Raw genomic sequence first — 22,161 nt, 5'->3', positions numbered from 1 at the left:
CAGTTGTTGATACCTCCAAATATAATTTAAAAAAATCCCCCAAAAAACCCGCCTATGTGCCCACGCGGTCTGGGTTTATATTATGACTGTAATAAATCAAAATCACACGATGAGTGTAATTCCTCAGCTGAAGCCAATGTAATAAAACACGGAGTGTCATTCACAAACGGGCCCGTCGGGTCAAATGGAGCCGATAAACCCTTGAGATGATTAAAACAGCGCGTGTTTTCCTCCAGTCAGCTCTAACAGGCCCGTGTTTCTCTAATATGGCAGCAAAAACACCAAATGTTGAAGATCTCTCAGTCAAATGAGCCCAGCTAGGCCGCATTTATTGTTCTCTCAACCGAACTATGGCCTCTCATCCCGCCCACAAGCCGCCGTAGCTGTGACGGATAGCTCGCCCCCGCCAATGAGATAGCCGCATGCTGCCGGCTCGAGACAAAACGGACCAATCAGAGTTTGATTGCATACGAGGGGGCACGCATTCTACGCTTTCTCTGGCAGAATGTTAGTTCCTGCTCTTCCCTGGCCGTTTCCTGTAACCGTACAGTGTTGTGAGACGGAGAAAGCCATGTGTGTCGATGCAAAGGTAAATTTAGCACCCCGAAATTATTACTGAGAGAGTTAGGGCAGTGGATATGATGGTTATTTTCATGTATCTTTGCCGAAAAATAGCCGCAGACCAAGCGAAACAAACAGTCTCGCGGCCTAAGCCTGTCTGGTTATTGTGGCACGTTGCTTTGGTTTGGTCCGGTTTGTTGATGAGGGTGAAGGAGTCCGGTTAGACTGAATGGTTGGTAGGAAATGACAGAGAAGTGGGGAGACGTTTCCAAACAAGAAATACATCACGCCTATAAGAATGGGAATGTTTTCGGTGCCACGCACGCTTTTGTAACAGGCACATCTTGGTCACGGTGCGAGCTAATGCTACAGACTAGAGAGACTGCAACAGCAGCAGAGAGGACAGAAAGCTTCCTCCAGCATCAGGACCCTCCTCATCTGACTCCTCCAACAACTACTTTCATTCACCCAAAGCCCCCTTTGATAGTATTGCTTCGTATATTTTCATTTAAACCTGTCTGGGTGTGTTTTCTGAAGCCTTTAATACCACGTTAGAATGGCTTTTATGGACGAGGTTGGACAAAAGTTGCATGTTATTTGTGTTATAGTGTTATGCAATTCACTCAGAGTAGGGTGAACTTTCAGGCTTCAAATTGTGTTTTCATATACAAGTTGTCTGTGATCATCATTTATGTGCATTAGGGACCGAACTAAACCAAATGGGTGAAGGTGAGAGGCAAAGAAACTAAATTGGCCACATTTACCAAGTTTCTGTCTGCTCCAGCATCAGGACCCTCCTCATCTGACTCCTCCAACAACTACTTTCATTCACCCAAAGCCCCCTTTGCTAGTATCGCTTCGTATATTTTCATTTAAACCTGTCTGGGTGTGTTTTCTGAAGCCTTTAATACCACGTTAGAAGGGCTTTTATGGACGAGGTGGACAAAAGTTGCATGCTATTTTCAAAAACAGTATTATCTGTGTGTGTGTGTTATAGTGTTATGCAATTAACTCAGAGTAGGGTGAACTTTCAGAAGATAAACGTGTGTAAAAAGTGTGTTTTCATATAAAAAGTTGTCCTTTATGTGCATTAGGGACCGAACTAAACCAAATGGGTGAAGGTGAGGGGCAAATAAACTAAATTGGCCACATTTACCAAATTTCTGTCTGCTCCAGCATCAGTACCCTCCTCATCTGACTCCTCCAACAACTACTTTCATTCACCCAAAGCCCCCTTTGCTAGTATCGCTTCGTATTTTTTCATTTAAACCTGTCTGGGTGTGTTTTCTGAAGCCTTTAATACCACGTTAGAAGGGCTTTTATGGACGAGGTGGACAAAAGTTGCATGCTATTTTCAAAAACAGTATTATCTGTGTGTGTGTGTTATAGTGTTATGCAATTAACTCAGAGTAGGGTGAACTTTCAGAAGATAAACGTGTGTTTTCATATAAAAAGTTGTCTGTGATATTTAAAAAAAATCATCCTTTATGTGCATTAGGGACCGAACTAAACCAAATGGGTGATGGTGAGAGGCAAATAAACTAAATTGGCCACATTTACCAAGTTTCTGTCTGCTCCAGCATCAGGACCCTCCTCATCTGACTCCTCCAACAACTACTTTCATTCACCCAAAGCCCCCTTTGATAGTATCGCTTAGTATATTTTCATTTAAACCTGTCTGGGTGGGTTTTCTGAAGCCTTTAATACCACGTTAGAAGGGTTTTTATGGACGAGGTTGGACAAAAGTTGCATGTTATTTGTGTTATAGTGTTATGCAATTCACTCAGAGTAGGGTGAACTTTTAGGCATAAACGTGTCTTCAAAGTGTGTTTTCATATAAAAGTTGTCTGTGATCATCCTTTATGTGCATTAGGGACCAAACTCAACTAAATGGTTGATGGTGAGAGGCAAAGAAACTAAATTGGAGCTCAAAAGGAAACTGAAACTATTGAACGAGGCACATCAAATCTTGGTTGGTGTATACAATAGGGTTTGGGACATTGTATTGGTAGTATTGCTTCGTATATTTTCATTTAAACCTGTCTGGGTGTGTTTTTTGAAGCATTTAATACCACGTTAGAAGGGCTTTTATGGACGAGGTGGACATAAGTTGCATGTTATTTTCAAAAAAAGTATTATCTGTGTGTGTGTGTTTTAGTGTTATGCAATTAACTCAGAGTAGGTTGAACTTTCAGAAGATAAACGTGTGTTAAAAGTGTGTTTTCATATAAAAAGTTGTCTGTGATATTGAAAAAAAATCATCCTTTATGTGCATTAGGGACCAAACTAAACTAAATGGGTGATGGTGAGAGGCAAAGAAACTAAATTGGCCACATTTACCAAGTTTCTGTCTGCTCCAGCATCAGTACCCTCCTCATCTGACTCCTCCAACAACTACTTTCATTCACCCAAAGCCTCCTTTGCTAGTATCGCTTCATATTTTTTCATTTAAACCTGTCTGGGTGTGTTTTATGAAGCCTTTAATTCCACGTTAGAAGGGCTTTTATGGACGAGGTTTGACAAAAGTTGCATGTTATTTTCAGAAACCGTATTATCTTATAACCCAGTGGTGGTCCGTTTGTTTATTGAGCTTCTTTTTCTTCTTTTATTTCATGAATGTTGAATGAATAAGTGGTGTTATGCAATTAAGTCAGAGCAGGGTGAACTTTCAGGCACAGCTCTTAAGAAGATAAACGTGTCTTAAAAGTAGTGGATCGACCGATACGGGTTTTTTAAGGCCGATGCCGATTATTTTGACATTAACCGATCCCCGATATGTGCTGCCGATTTTTTTTGGGCAGATTCTTGAAGCCGATATTGCCTTTTCTCCCTCCATTTACATGATAAAAATGACACGATGATAACAAATGTTACACAAGTCTTAATTTAAACAAAAAAAGAAACGTTTATCATCAAAATAAAAACAACATATTAACAGTTGGATAGCAAACAATGTGTATGTTGTTCTAGGCCTGGAGGTGGTGGCGCCTCAGATGATCCACATATTTGATGTGTTTTTCTTTTTTCCGGTATCAGCAGCAGCTCACCAGAGAATGGAGGTGTTGCTCTGCTGTTGGCTCAGTGAAATGGGCTAATTGATTGGCGAACGCACGCACATATCAGCCAATACCGATAGAAGTAAAAAACGCAAATATTGGCCGACCAATATATCGGTCGACCTTTAAACTAAACTAAATGGGTGATGGTGAGAGGCAAGGAAACTAAATTTGAGCCCAAAAGAAGACAGGGAGCTTTTGCCGCAAAGAGTCACATTTGCCAAGTTTCTGTCTGCTTCTTGGTATTTTGCGTTCTGAAACTATTGAATGAGGCACATCAAATCTTGGTCGGTGTGTACAATAGGGTTGGGACATCGTATTGACCAAGATTGTTACAATGCATTGAATTTAATGACCTGCAGTTCAGGTCTGGTGGTAAATTAACACATATTTTGTGGATTTGCTTTCATAATGGGTCAGGTGGGTGACATCATTGTCCATCACAATGTTTCACTGTGGACCCCAAACAGCAGACATAGCCAAAAAACAGCTGTATTATCGTCAGTGTAGCATTTGTTTGAATAATGTTAAATCGTTAATTTGTGCCTTATTGACATCAGTGTTTTTCTTCTTTTTCCAGCTGTTTACTTAAAAGTTGAGAAGATTTGGACTGCGACGATTTAGCTTCCATCTCGGAGTCTTTTTAACGTTGTGCCCGTCTCCCTGTGTGGAGTGGGCAAGATGGCGGACCCCATCATGGACCTCTTTGAGGACACACCCCTGTTTAACCTGGATGCCCTACCGGACGACTCTTTCTCTCAGGGCTCCTCGGACCCCGTGGAAGAGGCCCTTAAGCTGGCGCTGGGCCAAGTGGACCCGCCGACCGAGTCCGAGCTCACGGTCGACGCAGGACTCGGCGTTTCTGTAGCAGCTCCCGCCATCCTGGAAGCCCCCGCCCCCGTTCAAGTCCCCACGCAGCAGCAGCAGCAGCCAGTGCAAGTGGCGACCGCTCAGACTGTTTCCATAGCTGCAGCTCCCACTGTGGCCCCAGCCCCTGCTCCGGCCCCCGTTGAACCCGTACCTCAGATTCAGACCCAGACCACCATCCCCATAGTGAGCAGCACCAGCGTGGCCACCAGTAGCACCGTCCTGCTGAGCTCCCCTCTGACTGTGTCCAGCTCCCCGGTCACCACCACCGCCACCACGCAGCAGCTCACACAGATAACTCACCAGCTCACTGCTCAGCAGCTCGCTGCCATCACACAGCAGGCTGGGGGGAAAATAGTCATCCTCAAAGGGCCCCAGGGCCAAGCCCAGGTGCTGCAGACTGTATCAGGAGCCACAGGCCAGACCACCGGAAAGGTCATCCGCGTGTTGTCTGGCACTCCTCTTAAACCGGGCATGTCCATCCTGCAGGGGGGGACGGTCTTGAATCAGGCGAGTCCGGGACAAGCTCAAGTCAAAGTGGGTGCTGCAGGGGTGCAGAGGCTGCTGCAGTCTCCCAACGGGCCGGTCAAACAGGTGCTGCTCACCTCCATGCCCCAGCAGACACAAGGCCAGACGGTCCAGGTGCAGATCCCAGCCCAGGCACAGATGGCTCAAGGCCAGACTCAAGTCCAAGTCCAGTCTCAGGCCCAGGCTACTCAGATCCAGGGCCAGGTGCAGCTCCAGCCAGCCATGCAGGCCCAAACAGCGGTAAGCAAAACCTTTTCTGTTACAGTTAGACCACAACATGTTAACCAGACAGCAGGTGACGTTTGGAGAGGCTTTATGGTTTCTATCAGTGTCATTGCAAGTTTTACCAGCTGTAATTTTAGGTCAGCATTTTTTTCGCTGTTTTGTTTAACCCTTTAACAGGCGAAGAATTATATTTGGTAACTTAAGTGGATGTTAAAATGGGGTCCCCATGTCTCTCTGTTTGGTCGTAGAACCACATGGATTTCTTCCAGCTAATCAGCAAAGATCAGGCTACGTCACAGACAGTGACACCATGACATCTGACCAATCAGTATGATAATAATATAATAATATTACCTTTATTGACCTTGATCTCCAATGTAAAAATGAAAAATTTAGAAAAAAAAAAATCTGCAAGGAACAGTCGTACAAACAGTTATTCTCCAGTGACTTTGCAAATTTACTAGATTAAAGTGGCAAATCTACAAGAAAAAAAGTTGCAGATTTAAGAGATTTAAAGTGGCAAATCTGCGCAATAAAAGTAGCAGATTTACGAGAAAAAAGTGGGGGGAAAACTACTTTTTTCTCACAGATTTTTTCTCACTTTTTCCTCAAAATATTACCCCCCTCCCCCGGGTCCCTTTGTTTTTTTTACACATTCTGGCTGTATGTAATATCCTCCAATATTCTCTAGGGTTGAAATTTGGAATTTACAAGTATTTCAATGAGTGACCCATTAAGAGTTAAGTGTCATAATGAGTCTCATTCTGTGTGTCTGATTCTAGGGTGGTGAAGCAAAGCGGATCACCCTGGTCCTCCAGCAGCCCTCCCAGGCCGGCTCTGCTGCAGCGGGTCAAGGCCAGCAGCAGGTCACACAAGTTCAGCAGGTTCAGACGGCCCAAGGAGCCCAGCAGCAGCAGCAGGTCCCCACTAGGCTGGTACTGGGACAGCTCCCCGGAGGCAAACTGGTGCTTCAGGGAAGCCAGCTAGCAGCCCTGACCCAGGCTCGGGCTGCAGGCCAGGCAGGGGGGCAGCCCAAAGTCCTCACAATCCAGCTGCAGGTGCAGCAGCAGCCCAACCAACAAGGAGGAGTCAAGGTGAGAAACGAGTGTTTTAGAGGCTGTTCAGAGCTGCTGTAGACATGTGACCTGGGTGATCCCATCACTGTGACAGCTCTGAGTGTGTTGGTTCACACCTGACACTGGATTGTTTCTCTACGTGTTTCTTGAGTTATCACTTGTGATTGGCTCTCACTTCCCTGTTAAAAACGCAATTAAATACGGAGGAGACACATACAGGAGAGTCTGCAGCATGCTCCTACATCATTTGGTGTCTATTTTCTGAACTTGAATGTTACATCCAGCAGCTCTAAAAGGGGTAAAAGGAGGCAACATAAACCAGATGTAATGGATTTAACAGAGGTGTTTTTAATGAGAAATAAAATAGCAAGTAGGGTTGTCACGATACCGAAATTTTCAACTTGATACCGATACTCAGGAAAATATTCGATACCATTTTCGATACCACAAGGATAAAAACAAAGACCCCAAAATTTAACAGAAATATTTTTATTAACCAGAAAAATGCAACATGTAAAAATGAACAGAAGCACAGGTTAAATATTTATAATAAAAAACAGTTGTGCAAAAAGAAACTATGACAACTATGATAACAAGCTTCAGGTCTGATGTAGTGCAAAAAATAAATAAATACAATAAACAATAACAATTGGAACAATATTTGGAGGTTGTATGCTGTGCACAATATTAGGCAAGCTTGATAAGTCGACTTTTCTCTGCTTCATTCTGGGACTTCAAGAGAGAAAATAACACTTTTCAGTCACCAACATTTATGTAAACTTATTAACTCTTAATGCTTATGTATACTGACACTGTGTCAATTAACGTAATATGGGCATACTACGTGCCTGATTTATTTATTTACGTTGTTTATAATCATTAATGTGACGTCAGCCTTTTATTGCTAGCTGCGGCTAACGGCTAATAATAACACGATACTTTTGAAAATGAGTAACGTATCCAGATACAACGTTTTAGTTTTAGTAACACCAGAACTAAAAAATAGATGCTTAACCGACAGTGTGATTATAACGTCCAAAACACAAGATCCACACTCACTTTTTTCTGTGACATGAGACATGCAGCAGCAGGCAGCAATGTGCTTCATGTTTGCATCTTCCTGTATTCCTATGTGGTCTGAACGATCAGATCTTAACCCTCTGAAATCTTGGGCTACTATGTCCGTCAAAAAAACCTGTGAAAAAATCTTCACCATGCCATGTTGGTATCAGTTTTTTCAGCGTTACCTCACCTATATGTCCTGATGATTAATTTTTAACTTTGACTCACTTGATCAAATTTTGAACCCAAAAGAAACTAAGGAAAAAAAAAAAGAAAAAATCTGATCTTGAAAATTATGTGTGAAAACACAGAATTTTAAATATTGCAAATATGAATACAGGTTGCAAATATTACATATAACAGGTAAAATTATGATAATATCTAGTTTTATATTTTTATACTAAATATATTTGACATTATCTCCGGTCTGAATATTTTTTTAAAAATCTGGCATGTAGTTTCAAGCCAGAACTTTAGAGGGAAGCTGATGGAGAGACTCAATGATGCTTCATTCAGGAATCATAAATCTACCGATAACCGATCACAGAATCGATGGGAGATTAATAATAATCCTCACTGTCCTGTATTTACAATCTAGCCTTGTGCACCACCTAAAGTGTTAAAACCATAATTGTTCTAAAATAAGTAGTAAATACAATACAGATCTTTATGTACCACAATCAGCTTTTTATTTATGTAAACATTACATGCCCTGTCAAGAGCAACAGATGAAATAAAATCAACGTCTAAACGTTTCACTTACGGTGAGCTGAGTGACTTTGGGATTTGTTTTGCCCGGTTTGTTTCTCTACTCGCCATATTCTGTTGTGTGGCGCGTTCTCAAATGTGGGATAATGTTATAAGGTTGTATTAACTTGTTGTTGTTGGATACCACCTCCTGGAATTTTGGCGTCGCGAGTTTTACATCTTTTTCGGGAACTGTGAAAAAAATTCCAGACCGGAGAAGTCATGCTGCCGGCTTCATTCATGATGAGAGCAGAAAAAACGGGTCATTTACGTCACGCGCGTAAATATATATAATTTCATATAATTTGTCACGCGGAGAAAAACTGTCTTGTGTGTAAAAAAAAATAAATAAAAATGTTTAAAATAAAATAAAATAATAAATTAAAATAAAATAAAATAATAAAAAAAATACATAAATTAAAAACAATAATAATAATAAAATAATAAAAAAAATAAAAAAATAAATGATAAAATATATATATATATATATATATATAATCGATCAGCTTTTCTGATCGACACTTTGAGAGCCCACCGATCAACCTGTTCGGTGGTCCATATTGGCTGATAACGATCGATCGGAGCATCCCTAGTGTATATATTTGTATATTTGAATTGTTTATATTATTAGTTGGCAGCCCTAGTCCTCAATAGCTCTTGAGTGCGTTCACACCTGTACAAAGAGCTGTCCACTTGGGATTGATCACCCAGGGTGCACGTTATTATTATTATTATTATTATTATTATTATTATTATTATTATTATATATTTGGAAGTACCAGTTTGAAATCCTACAAACTGTGTTTGTTTTCCTTCTTTTATTTGTGACAAATTACTCTGCAGTTCTCTTGTGTGATGGTGTGTAAAGAGCTGTTATCTTCTAGTTATTTTCTATTAATGCAATTAAAAGGAGGAGTTATTCTCTGACAATTATAGAAGCTGAAGCGATTCCCAATCCACTGGGTCAGGCTTTTAACCATTCCCCAGGAGACGATGATTTTCAACATGTTGCTGCTCTGTGTAACCAGTGTTTTAGTTGGCTAAACAATGGTTGGACTAGAGTCGATGTTTCTGCTTGTTTCAGACAGACAAAATTAATATTGCATGTGTTGTTACAGTACACCACAGAGGCTCCACAATGGCTACTTTAGTGCAGCCGGGACAGATCAGTCCAAATGATGAACGTACCTTTATTATCCCTGCTAACTATTAGCAAGTAATGTTAACGCTAGCTTCTTTTGTTAGCCATATAAGGACATGCATTGTTTTGAATTTATCTCTACAAAAACTCAGAGATAAAGAAAACTGTAGGAATTTAATCAGACTTCTTTATTATAAAGCACTGAATGATTTCAGCTTAAAAACAGCAATGTCGCTCTTTATATCTGCATATCCATTGTTGGCTTTTTAAGTTGCATATCTCCACGTAACCATATTGAAGTTGCTACATTTTCATATCTATTAAGGAGGCGATATTCATGTTGAGTGTGCTTTAGTTTAGTTTATTGCTATTTTATACTCTTGTGGCTTTATTTACAGCCACCTTAAATGTTGCAGGATGTTAATTAATAACTTAACCGACAATAAAAAGTTTGACCAGTTCATAATAATCAGTTAAACGGTGTAAAGCATGGGTCTCAAACTCGCGGCCTGCGGGCCAATTGCGGCCCTCGTGACGGTATTTTGAGGCCTCCACCTTGATATGAAAGTTTAATGTGAGTTTTATATGAATGGCACTTTACCGTGTTGTGTGTGGAAAGTCCCTTTTATTACTTTTTATGGTAATTTTGTGTCCTTTTTGGTAATTCTGTCTTTTTTATAGTAATTTTGTGTCTTTTTTATAGTAATTTTGTGCCTTTTTGGTAATTCTGTGTCTTTTTTGGTAGTTATGTGTCTTTTTTTGGTAATTTTGTGTCTTATTTTAGTAATTGTGTATTTTTTTTGGGGTCATTTTGGGGTCATTTAGTGTCTTTTTTGGTAATTCTGTCTTTTTTCTGTCATTTTGTTTCTTTTTTAAGTAATTTAGGGTTTTTTTTCTGTCATTTTGTGCCTTTTTTGGGTCATTTTGTGTCTTTTTTTGGCCTTTTTTGTCTTTTTTTTTGCCTAATGTTTGTCTGCTGCCTTATCCAGAGTTGGTTATGAAAATATCAACAGTCAGTTTCACCTCTGTGTGTTTAGAACAGACATCAGTCGAAGCTAAAGAAAGTGGTTAGCATAGCTCTGTCGGAGGTGTTAAACTGTCCAGCCTGAAAAAAAAAATCCCCGGACCGATATCCTTACCACAGTACAAAGATGAAACTGATCCAGCTCTTATCTGACTGTTGATAACACGCCAAACAGGTAGATTTCACAAAACCTCCGAGTGTCTTTAAAATCTCCAAATCTGACGTGAGATCTGAGAAGCCAAATTCTCAGATCATAAACTGAAACAGCTTTTCTGTGCTACATCTAACCTGACACGGGGCTTTTTTTAGATTCATGTTCTGTGATCTTGGTCTTTGGTTCTTTTCTAAGAGGACTGTGACTTGACATCTCTCTTCTCTCCCTCTCCCAGTACCAACTGGTCTCAGGAACTGGGAACGCTGGCAGCCCTCAGGTGCTGCAGATCTCCCAGGGCCAAGGAGGACAGAGAGTCGCGGTGCCGCTTAAGATGCTGCTGCAGCCACAGGTAGATACCTGCTTATTGACATTTCATTATGTTTGGATACAGGTGCATCTCAATAAATTAGAATATGATAGAAAATAAATGTATTTATGTCAGTAGTTCAATTCAAAAAGTGGAAATAACACATTTTATTTATACAGTCATGGAAAAAAATATTAGACAACCCTTGTTTTCTTCACTTTATTGTTCATTCTAATGCCTGGTACAACTAAAGGCACATTTGTTTGGACAGAAGTAGCTCGTTAGAGTTTAATTTAAGAGCTGATATCTAGATATTTAACATGGTTTTCTTGATGATGATGATTTTGGTTATTATCAAGGTTATTAAGAAAACCATGGAAAATGTCTAGATATCAGCTCTTAAACTGAACTCTAACGAGCTATTTTTGTTGTTATAATTATAATTATAATGAGTATTGCTTACATTTAATGAAGACCTAAAATTCAGTGTCTCAAAAAAATTTAATATTACAAAAAAACATAAAACGTTTAATGGGCTATTTGATTTGAACTACTGGAAATTGACTTTTCTATCATATTTTAATTTATAGAGATGATCCTGTACACTTTAAATGAGACATGTAGAATTAAATATCACTATTTTAAACTTAGATCTGGTTATTTTTCTTGACAGAAGCATTCTTCATGAATAATTTGTTTAAAGAGCTTTAGAAATATGAAAATCTGGTTATATTATCTGTTTTTTATAGTGTTTTTTTTATTGAGATGCACCTGTACATGTATGCGAATATATAGAGCAGGGATGGTCAACTGGAGGCCCGGGGGCCACATACGGCCCTCACCCTCACTTGAAGTGGCCCTCAGTACAACTACATGCATTTGAGCATGAAATCTTAAAAGTGCAAGTGTAAAAATGCACAAAATTACTTCTTGCATTAATGTTGGTCTGCTGTTCTTGCACTGAAAAAAAAAAAAAATCACAGTAAGTGGTTATTTTTTATTTGCTTCAAACCTTTTGTATTCCTATTTATACTGTTATACACTGCAAATAATTTGGTTCTTAAGATAAAACAAACTTAGATTTAGAAGTGTTAGATAATTTATCTTGTTTTAAGAGTTTATTTCTTATTTTAAACATTAATTTCTAGATTTAATAATCCTAATTTAAGAAATCTTGTCAAGGTAAATTATCTGTCCATGCAGCAAGATCATTTCCCTCAGATTTACTGTTTTTATCTTTAGACACACCTTTTTGCAGTTTACATGCATTTGAGCATGAAATATGTTAAGTTACTGCACTGTAAACATATTTAAAATTGCAGTTTCATCATATCTGGTTAAGTGCACGCTCCTATATGTGGCCCTGTGGTAGTGGCCATGAAAAATTGTGGCCCCCTGCAGCATTTAAGTTGCCCATCCCTGCACTAGAGGCTTTAGGTGTTTGTGCAAACATCTCAAACGTTCTCCTTCCTTCCCACAGACGAGCACGGCGACCTCGGCGGGCGGGACGGTCTCCGTGGTGAAGGTGATCAACACGTCTGCGGCGGGCCCCTCCACCACCACCACCACCCCGTCCCAGGCCATCCGCATCACCAAGGCGCCCGGCGAGCCCGCCTCCGTGCGGCGGGTGGAGATCCTGTGCAAGCAGGAGAAAGCCAACCGCATCGTGGCCGAAGCCATCGCTCGGGCCAAAGCGCGCGGCGAGAAGAACCTGCCCCGAGTCCTGAACCAGGACGAGCTGCCCGCCACGCAGACCTCCCCGGAGATCGGAGGAACGGTGACCGTGGTGTCGGCCGCCAAGAAGAAGAGCAGCGGAGGAGGAAGCAAGAAGAAGAGTCCCGTCGCTGGAGGAACGACGCCCAAAACCACAGGAGGAGCCGATAAAAAGGGCAAAGTGAAGACGCCCGGAGGAACGACGGGAGTGGCTGGAGGAACGGTGATCCCCGGCTCCGGGAACAAGAGCAAGAGCAAAACTAAGACAAAGTAAGTGATGCAGAAAACTGTAACTTCTCTAATAGACATAATTACTATTAGACTTTATTACCTGTGTCTTTTTATCTAGTGCTGATTTTACGTGTCTGATTTTTCTCTTAGTCTTTTGTTTATTTTGTTTCTGGTTTCTGTGGCACTTTGAGATTTCTTTATGAAAAGTGCTTTACAAATAAAATGTATTATATATATATATATATATATATATATATATATAATACATTTTATTTGTAAAGCACTTTATAGCACTCTATCTATATATGTCTATATATATATATATATATATATATATATATATATATATATATATATATATATATATATATATATATAGACTAATTAATAGTAGCAAATAAATACATAAGAGAAGATGTTGTAACACTAAGATGCATGAGCAGAAAATACTTTAAAATGGTTCAAGTAAAAGCCACATTAAAAAGATAAGTCTTAAGTTTGCTCTTAAAAATGTTTTAATTTGTAAAAAAAATTAAATTTGTAAATTTTAAGGCATTAGATTCACATTATTGGACCCTGTGGATACCATGCTGATCCTGTATTTGTCTGCAGGTTGCCTTAACCCATTTAAGGCGGGAAAGCATTACCACATTTCTACCATTAAAGCTGGGAAAGCGGATACGTCGTTTTGTAGTATTTGTAGTTTTTTCCACCTATTTTTGGGCTCTTGGCCAATGAAATGCATCAGAATACATGTGGGAGTGTTGCAATGCAACATGGGACTTTTCCAGAACTTTGAAATCATCACTAAAAAAAAGACACAAAATGACCAAAAAGACACCAAATGACAAAAAAAAGACACCAAATGACAAAAAAAAAGACTCAAAATGACAAAAAAAAGACACAAAATGACAAAAAAAAAAGACACAAAATTACTTGTCAGAGACAGCAAAACAGAAAAAATAGTCTGAAAAACAGAAAAAAGTTAGATAACTTATTTTGTTTTAAGAATTAAATCTAGAAATAAGCATGTTGAACGCTTAAAATAAGAAATTAATAATCTTAATTTAAGAAATCTTGTCAAGGTAAATTCTGTCCATGCAGCAAGATCATTTCCCTCAGATTTACTGTTTTTATCTTGTTTTAGACACACTTTTTTTTGCACTCAGTCCAAATCAATAAACAAAACAATATTAATCATTGGACTTCTTCCTTCTGTCCTCCTGCAGCACTATTACTCTAGTGGGAGCAAAGAAAAGGAAGCGAAACGCGTCGTCGGACCACTCTGACGGGGAGCTGAGCCCCGCCTCTCCTGCTGCGCTGGACGAAGACTTGATTACGGTACAAACACACACAACAAACACACACATACACACATAACGCACATCAGTGCATTTAAAAAAAAAAGATCAGATTAACCCTCTGGACCACAAGAAGTTTCAGATTTTTACATTTTATTTTGTGCCCTCCTGCACCCTTCCTTAAAACAGCACATTATAGAAAATAAAAAACTGTTTATTTGCTGATTTATTTTGGAATAAAATGTTATCTATAAATATATATGTGTGTGTGTATATATATATATATATATATATGTGTGTATGTATGTATATTGTTTTGTTTCTCTTACAAATATTCAAATATGTACTTTGCAGATTTTGTTTTCAGCACTTTATTTAACATTACAGAATAAAAGCATTGTAACAGCTATGTTATATGCTGATTTTTTCCTTTTATTCTTTTCTCTTGACCATAACTCTGTAATAAGATAGGCCTACCAGTATCAGCTGTGTAATGTAATCTGTGAGGTTAATAATAATAAAGAATAAATGTAAAAAAACAAACAAAACAAAAAAACTCTCCATTAACCCGTTTTTGCCTCCTGGCCAGCAGAGGCGCTCCAACCGCGTGGTGAAGAGGAAGAAGTACACGGAGGACCTGGACATCAAGATCACCGACGACGAGGACGAGCAGGAAGACGTCGACGTCACGACGACGGCTGCAGCCGTGGCGTCCATCAGCGGCGGGACGGCGGCGCAGCTCAAACAGGAGCTGGAGCTGGACGTGGACGGACAACCCAGCATGCAGTTCTTCGTGGTGAGTGGACACGGATTGTGCAGTGTTGGATTAGTTTAGGTTTATCTCTGTTTATTAATTTGCATGTAAACAAATAAGATGAACCTAGTTAAACCTACAGTCCCAGCAGCCATTTTTCTGCCTAGTTTTGGTTTTTCTCTGTATGTTACCTCCTGTGTCCCATAGACATCAAACTTTAAGAGCTGATATCTAGACATTCACCTAGATTTTGTTGATAAAAACCAAAATCATTATTAATAAAACCATGTTAAATGTCTAGATATCTGCTCTTAAATTAAACTCTTATCAGCTATTTTAGTTGTTGTCATTATATTTGTCCAAACAAATGTACCTTTAGTTGTACCAGACATTAAAATGAACAAGAAAATTAAGAAAATTTGTTTTTTTACAGGAAAACCCAAGTGAGGAAGATGCTGCCATTGTAGACAAAGTTCTGTCTTTGAGGTTAACCAAGAAGGAAGTATGTTTTATTATTATTATTGAATCCCAATGCATTTCTACAGCTAATTTAATGTTTGTGTAATGTGTAATGTTTGAGAATAATAAAACCCCTGAAACCTTATTCTTCTTGTTTTCCAGGTGACCCAGGGCCAGTACACCAATATTGAGGAATTCTTTGTCAAATACAAGAACTAGTAAGTGTTTTGAGATTCACAATTTCAATTTTACTTTTTCTCGTAAAGACGTCCAAATGAGTAAAACTGGCCTCTTGTTCTCAGTTCGTACTTACACTGTGAGTGGGCGACTCTGGCTCAGCTGGAGAAAGATAAGAGGATCCATCAGAAGATCAAGAGGTTCAAGACGAAGCACGCACAGATGAGACATCTCTTCCAGGAGGTGAGAGGCTCGTCTTCTGTCAGGATGGAGTTCAGCTGCTTCACCTGTTACTGGTCAAAGACAGTGGATGTTTAGGGGGAGATAGCAGGTCAACAATAAATAACACACGCCGATATCCGCCGATATCATAAACCGATTAAATATTGTGGTGCTGCTTACTTGATTAAATGCACAACCCCGGCCAAATTTGCCCTGATTGTGGGTATTATTGTTATTGATTATCTCAGGGAGAGCATCATCCAAGTTTTAAGTAGGATGTATCTTTTTGTATTTTATTTGAAAGCAATTTAGGGGTGTGCAATATTGTATCGTTCACGATTATACCGGTATATTTTTTTTATGGGTAAAAAAAATGCGGTAACACTTTACAATAACCAACTAAGTAATGTTTATAGATGGTTTATAGACCAATTATTAACCATTTACAAAGTGCTATACATATTTAATCTTTAAATGTTTTCAACCAATTTCTTAAAGGTATATGAATCATTTCAAAATCATTAACATACTTAATATGGTGTTAAAAATGTTAAAATTAGTGCAACTAAAACTATTAATAAACTGTTAATTGTAATTTAATTGTTTGTTAATGGTAAAGTAACTATAAACATACATTAATATACCATCTATTTGTCATTTATAAATGATGTAGTTAGTTAAACATTAATAAATTATGTATTTACCATTCTAGATGGCATATATACGGTTGATAAATGATGATTAAACATTAATAAACTATCTGTTTACCATTTATAAATGATGGTTATTGTAAAGTGTTACCAAAAATGCATATGATGATATTGGCAACATTCTTACTTCTTGGCGTAGTGGTGTAAGGAGTTCCCATTAATTTCCTAGACTGGTGCCCCGCTATTGTCTCATGTGCTGCGCTAACGTCACATTTCATCTACTGAAAGTATATCTACACTATTCATAATATCAAGTTATTTTGCGTTTTGTCTCTGCTCAGCAGAGTGTCTGTCACCCGACCAGCACCAATCTAAACACTATCAACATGTCCGCTCTTGTCAGAGGTCCAAACGGCCCAAACACACTGTTGCATTATGCCGTTCGTTAGCCGCGAGCTAACATTAGCCAGCAATTAAAGTTGTTTTGGTTTTAATCACAAAAAGCTACTATTACTTCCTCTCACTAAACAATGCAGCTTTCAAAATAAAAGCACAGAATCCACCACAGAATTTACAAGAAGACTATCAAAATAAGATGCCTTAAATAAATCATAGAAGAACCTTTATTCTCCTTTACAACAACTAATTAAAATAGGCAATGATTAAGATCAGTGTATATGATGGAATAGTGGCATTAGAATGTGTGAGAGGCACCAAATTTGGGCTTTTATGAAAAAAATGTCTCTAGTCCACACAGTCTGGCTGCTCCATGTCCTAGTGGAAAGCCCTGTTGACTCTGAAAAATGTTCTGTGAGTTGTTTGCTTACATTTAGCTCTCAAAATGGATGAGATTGATCACATTGTTCTATAAAATGTACAAAATTTTCTCCCGGGGGCCCCCGGACCCCCTAGATGAAGGGGGATGAAGATCTCTGCAATTAGTTGTATGGGAAAAAATATCGGTAATCGGCTAAATGAGTTGCAAAAAATCGGCATATCGGCAAAAAATCCAATATTGTGCATCCCTAGTTTTTGCCTTAAACTGCACATTATCAGCATAAAGTAGACGTGTGTGTAAAGAGGAGACTTGTGGGATTGATAGATTTGCACTTCTTTCTGCCTGCTGTCCTCTGACCCTGTGCTTCTGTCAGGAGGAGGAGCCTTTTAACCCCGACTACGTGGAGGTGGACAGGATCCTGGACGTCTCCCACAGCGTGGACAAGGACAACGGAGAGGTGAGAGACGAGGTTTCTCTCTCAGCAACACAAGAGATCAGCTGTTCTTCTCTTTAAAGCCGTTTATTATCCTTTTTCAGAAATATGACCCTTTTCATGCCTCCACTCTTTCCCCTGCAGCCTGTTATCTACTACCTGGTGAAGTGGTGCTCTCTGCCTTACGAGGACGCCACTTGGGAGCTGAAGGAGGACGTGGACGAGGGCAAGATCGAAGAATTCTCCAAGATCCAAAACAGACAACCTCGACTGAAAAGAACGGTGAGCCGTCGAGTGGAGGATCGCCAGGAGCAGCTTTTAATTTCTTCTCTTTCTTCTGTTCTTTTCATGTATTTTCTCTTTCTCTCTCTCAGCCACGGCCGTCTGCCAGCTCATGGAAGAAGTTGGAGGAGACCCGAGAATATAAGAACGGCAACATCCTGCGAGAGTACCAGCTGGAAGGGGTTAACTGGCTGCTCTTCAACTGGTACAACAGGTATTTATCAAACACAGACGCACACGTTGGCACGCTGCGTTTTGAGGCCACATTCAAACAGGATTAGTTCTTCTGGCTGAAGAGCTGCAATTAACCCTCTGCACCCCACAGGGAGTTTAGGGCATTTTATTTGTTTTGCTCAATAACACTGTTTTAATGCCATAAATAACTAAAAGAAAAAGGAAAACAAAAGTTGAATTTCTTTAATAGTTCATTTGACAAAAATTGGGGTGAAACACAGTGTTTCCCCAGGTTCCTAATGAGTCTTAAAACACATCTGGTAAAATATTTTGTTGTTTTTACTCAAGAGCGTTCTTTTAACTTTCTAAAATGGCATTTTAAAGTTGAAGTTCTGAAGTTGAGCTGTTACTATCAAAGCCACTCAACCAGAAGTCCTGGAAAATCAGGTCTTTTTTATGTCATATAAGTGTCTGTATGTGTGTGTTATGTAAGGTATTTCATCCAAACAATGATGTTTTTTTAACTACACTTAACTGCTTCTTTTTGCCAATTTATAACTCATTTTCAGGTCTTTAGCCAAACTCTGCTGTTTTTATCTAAATCTAACCACATACTTTTTATTTTCTGAACCTTAAATTTTATCTCTCTAAATCAGGGGTCTCAAACTCAAATTACCTGGGGGTCGCTGGAGGCAGTATCAAAATGACCAAAAAAAGACACAAAATTACCAGAAAAAAGACACAAAATTACAGAAAAAAAACTAAATTACTTAAAAAAGACACAAAATGACCCAAAAAAACACTAAATTACATTAAAAATACACAGAATGACCAAAAAATACACAGAATTACCAAAAAAGACACAAAATGACCCAGAAAAGACACAAAAATGACAGAAACAACTACATTTTTATTTAAATTACCAATCAAGACACAGAATTATTAAAAAAGGACACAAAATGACTGAAAAAACACTAAATCACTTTAAAAAGGACACACAATAATTAAAAAAGACAATAGTTTTAAAAAAGACATAAAATGACCAAAAAAGACACAAAATGACCACAAAAAAGACACAGAATTACTAGAAAAAAGACACAAAATTACAGAAAAAAAACTAAATTACTTAAAAAAGACACAAAATGACCCAAAAAAACACTAAATTACATTAAAAATACACAGAATGACCAAAAAATACACAGAATTACTAAAAAAGACACAAAATGACCCAGAAAAGACACAAAAATGACAGAAACAACTACATTTTTATTTAAATTACCAATCAAGACACAGAATTATTAAAAAAGGACACAAAATGACTGAAAAAACACTAAATCACTTTAAAAAGGACACACAATTATTAAAAAAGACAATAGTTTTAAAAAAGACATAAAATGACCAAAAAAGACATAAAATGACCAAAAAAGACACAAAATGACCACAAAAAAGACACAGAATAACCAAATAAGACATAAAATTATTAAAAAGGACACACAATTATTAAAAAAAGACACAAAATTACAAAAAAAAAGTAATTAAAATGGTAAAATGAATTTCCAGCCCTGAGTCGGAGTGACGCCTGTTGACTGATTTGAGTTGAATGTTTGGGTAAATCCTCCCTGTTCGTCGTCTCTCAGGCAGAACTGTATCCTGGCAGACGAGATGGGTCTGGGGAAGACCATCCAGTCCATCGCGCTGCTGTCGGAGGAGTACGCTGCCGGGGTCCAGGGCCCGTTCCTGGTCATCGCTCCTCTGTCCACCATCACCAACTGGGAGAGGGAGTTCAGCACCTGGACCGACATGAACGCCATCGTCTACCACGGCAGCCTGGCCAGCCGCCAGATGATCCAGCAGTACGAGATGTACTTCAAAGACGACAAGGTTGGTTATTGGTGATGATTATTGTTGATTAGTGCTGGGCAATAAGGCCAACATCTTATATGCAGAAAGTATTTGTCACAGTAAAGTAGATTTTCTGGCACTTTACCGGTGTTTATTGAAACCGTTTATTTAAGGGAACATAAATGCAGGAGTACCTTTTTAAAAATAAATAAATAAATAAATCAAAGCTCCACATTTGAATAAAAAAATATCTTAAATAAAAAAAGCCTATGAAATAAAATAGGCCAATCTTTTTCTGAAATAAATATATTTATATGAGACAAACATTACAAAAGAACTAAACATGACAACCCTTAGTAAGGGCAGCATTTATATATATATATAAGAAAAAAAAGACACAAAATAAAAAAGGACACAAATTAAAAAAAAAAAACACAAAATGACCAAAAAAAGACACAAAATGACTGAAAAAACACTAAATTACTTTAAAAAGACACAAAATGACTAAAACTAAATTACTTAAAAAAGAAACAAAACGGCCAAAAAAAGACACAGAATTACCAAAAAAGACACAAAATTATTAAGTTTAGACACAAAATGACTGAAAAAACACTAAATTACTTAAAGAAAGAAAAACACCAAAAAAAGACACAGAATTATTCAAAAGGACACTAAATTATTTAAAAAAAGACACAAAATTACCAAAAAAGACACAAAATTACCCAAAAAAGTGCCATTCATATAAAACTCCTATAGCACTATATCGATATATATGCAATATGGTCTAATTCCATATCACATCTAAAATTATATCAATATATTTTTTATATCGCCCAGCCCTAACTCACCATATCGCAAAAAACCTAACATTGTATGGTGACTCAAGTATAGGGATAAAATCTTATAAGTGGTGCTAAACACATCTAATGAGTTTCCCTTCTGTCTGCAGGAACATTTGATCCCGGGTGCCTACAAGTTTGATGCCCTGATCACGACCTTCGAGATGGTTCTGTCCGACTGTCCGGAGCTGAGGGAGATCTCGTGGCGCTGTGTGATCATCGACGAGGCTCACCGCCTCAAGAACCGCAACTGTAAGCTGTTGGACAGCTTGAAGATGCTGGACCTGGTGAGTGGAGAGCAGACACATGTGGAGCAGTGTGGAACAAAAATGATGGAAAAAAAACGGGAAAAAAATATTGATGTATGGTGATTTAACCCTGTGGAGTCTCCAAAAGCTCAGAATAATCCAGACCTGTTGCCTCCATCAGACTAGAAAACAAAGCAGCGTGGAGCCCTACTGTAAATTTACCTCTAAAGTTCTGGCTGTAAACTCCATGAGGCCAGTTTCAGTTTGATGATGATATACCAAGTAAAACTGGAGACAAGCTCAAATAGATTTAGAATAAAATGATAGAACTGGATGGAACCCTCTTATATGTTAGATTTGAAAGTGTTTTGAAAGTTAAATAAAGATTCAAAATCACATTTTATGTTGGACTAAAGGACTAAAAAGACACAAAATGACCAAAAAAAAGGACACAAAACGACTAAAAAAGACACAACAAAAGACACTTTCAAAAAATTTCACTAAAAAGAAAAGTTCCTGCAAAAATGCATGCCTCAAGCTGGAACACAGCCAAAATGATCAACAGAAGAAAAGAAAAAAAAGAAGAGAAAAATGTACAAAAATTCCCGAGGAGGGCACAAGGGTTAAAATGCCTTTCAGTTATTTTCTCTCCCTTATTTCCTGGTTCTTCCTCCTGTTCCTTCTGTGTTTCTACATCTGTTTTTTTTTTTATTCTCTCTGCCTGATGAATATTTGCTCCTAGCTCTGTCCCTCTCTGTTTTTGTATTCCTGATCTTTGTTTTTTTCTTGCAGGAACACAAGGTGTTGTTGACCGGCACGCCCCTCCAGAACACTGTGGAGGAACTCTTCAGTTTGCTCCATTTCCTGGAGCCGACTCAGTTCCCCTCTGAGACTGAATTCCTCAGAGATTTTGGAGACCTCAAAACAGAGGAACAGGTGTGAAATAGACACTCACGTTGAAACAGAAACTCTCACATTCACCCCCAACGTCTTAGTATTATAGAGCTCTCATTGAGCAAATCTCTCTTTTTTTTTTTTTTTTTTTTGGTCTACAGGTTCAGAAGCTGCAGGCCATCTTGAAACCAATGATGCTCCGAAGACTCAAAGAGGATGTCGAGAAGAACTTGGCACCCAAACAGGAGACCATCATTGAGGTTGGTGCACATTCAATGTACAGGAACATCTCAAAAAATTAGAATATCGTGAGTGAAAAAGTTCAGTATTTTTGGTCAATTATTCCAGAAAGTGAAACTTGTATATTATATAGATTCATCACACATAGAGTGAAATATTTCAAGCCTGTTTTTCTT

General features: G+C 38.5%; 1 protein-coding gene across 3 annotated transcripts in view; it reads left to right on the top strand.

The window, feature by feature from the left end:
- The first annotated feature begins 477 nt into the window (after window positions 1-477).
- The window catches only part of chd8 (chromodomain helicase DNA binding protein 8), a 43,862-nt gene continuing 22,178 nt past the window's right edge, over window positions 478-22,161 (top strand). For 2 of the 3 annotated variants that reach the window (XM_059344635.1, XM_059344637.1), the window contains exons 1-17: window positions 478-589; window positions 4,198-5,252; window positions 6,020-6,331; window positions 10,677-10,790; window positions 12,229-12,731; window positions 13,922-14,033; window positions 14,583-14,789; window positions 15,181-15,249; window positions 15,369-15,424; window positions 15,509-15,626; window positions 17,407-17,490; window positions 17,611-17,748; window positions 17,841-17,962; window positions 19,560-19,803; window positions 20,714-20,890; window positions 21,644-21,787; window positions 21,907-22,005. In XM_059344635.1, coding sequence (XP_059200618.1) covers window positions 4,299-5,252; window positions 6,020-6,331; window positions 10,677-10,790; window positions 12,229-12,731; window positions 13,922-14,033; window positions 14,583-14,789; window positions 15,181-15,249; window positions 15,369-15,424; window positions 15,509-15,626; window positions 17,407-17,490; window positions 17,611-17,748; window positions 17,841-17,962; window positions 19,560-19,803; window positions 20,714-20,890; window positions 21,644-21,787; window positions 21,907-22,005 — 3,453 coding nt within the window. In that variant the 5' untranslated portion in view covers window positions 478-589; window positions 4,198-4,298. The remainder of the gene's footprint in view (window positions 590-4,197; window positions 5,253-6,019; window positions 6,332-10,676; window positions 10,791-12,228; window positions 12,732-13,921; window positions 14,034-14,582; window positions 14,790-15,180; window positions 15,250-15,368; window positions 15,425-15,508; window positions 15,627-17,406; window positions 17,491-17,610; window positions 17,749-17,840; window positions 17,963-19,559; window positions 19,804-20,713; window positions 20,891-21,643; window positions 21,788-21,906; window positions 22,006-22,161) is intronic. The other variant, XM_059344636.1, reaches the window with a different exon arrangement.

The sequence above is a fragment of the Centropristis striata genome, chromosome 11 (assembly GCF_030273125.1).
Source record: "Centropristis striata isolate RG_2023a ecotype Rhode Island chromosome 11, C.striata_1.0, whole genome shotgun sequence".
Taxonomy (NCBI): Eukaryota; Metazoa; Chordata; class Actinopteri; order Perciformes; family Serranidae; genus Centropristis; species Centropristis striata.
The sequence above is the reverse complement of the archived record's forward strand: the minus strand, read 5'-3'. Positions and strand labels throughout refer to the sequence as shown.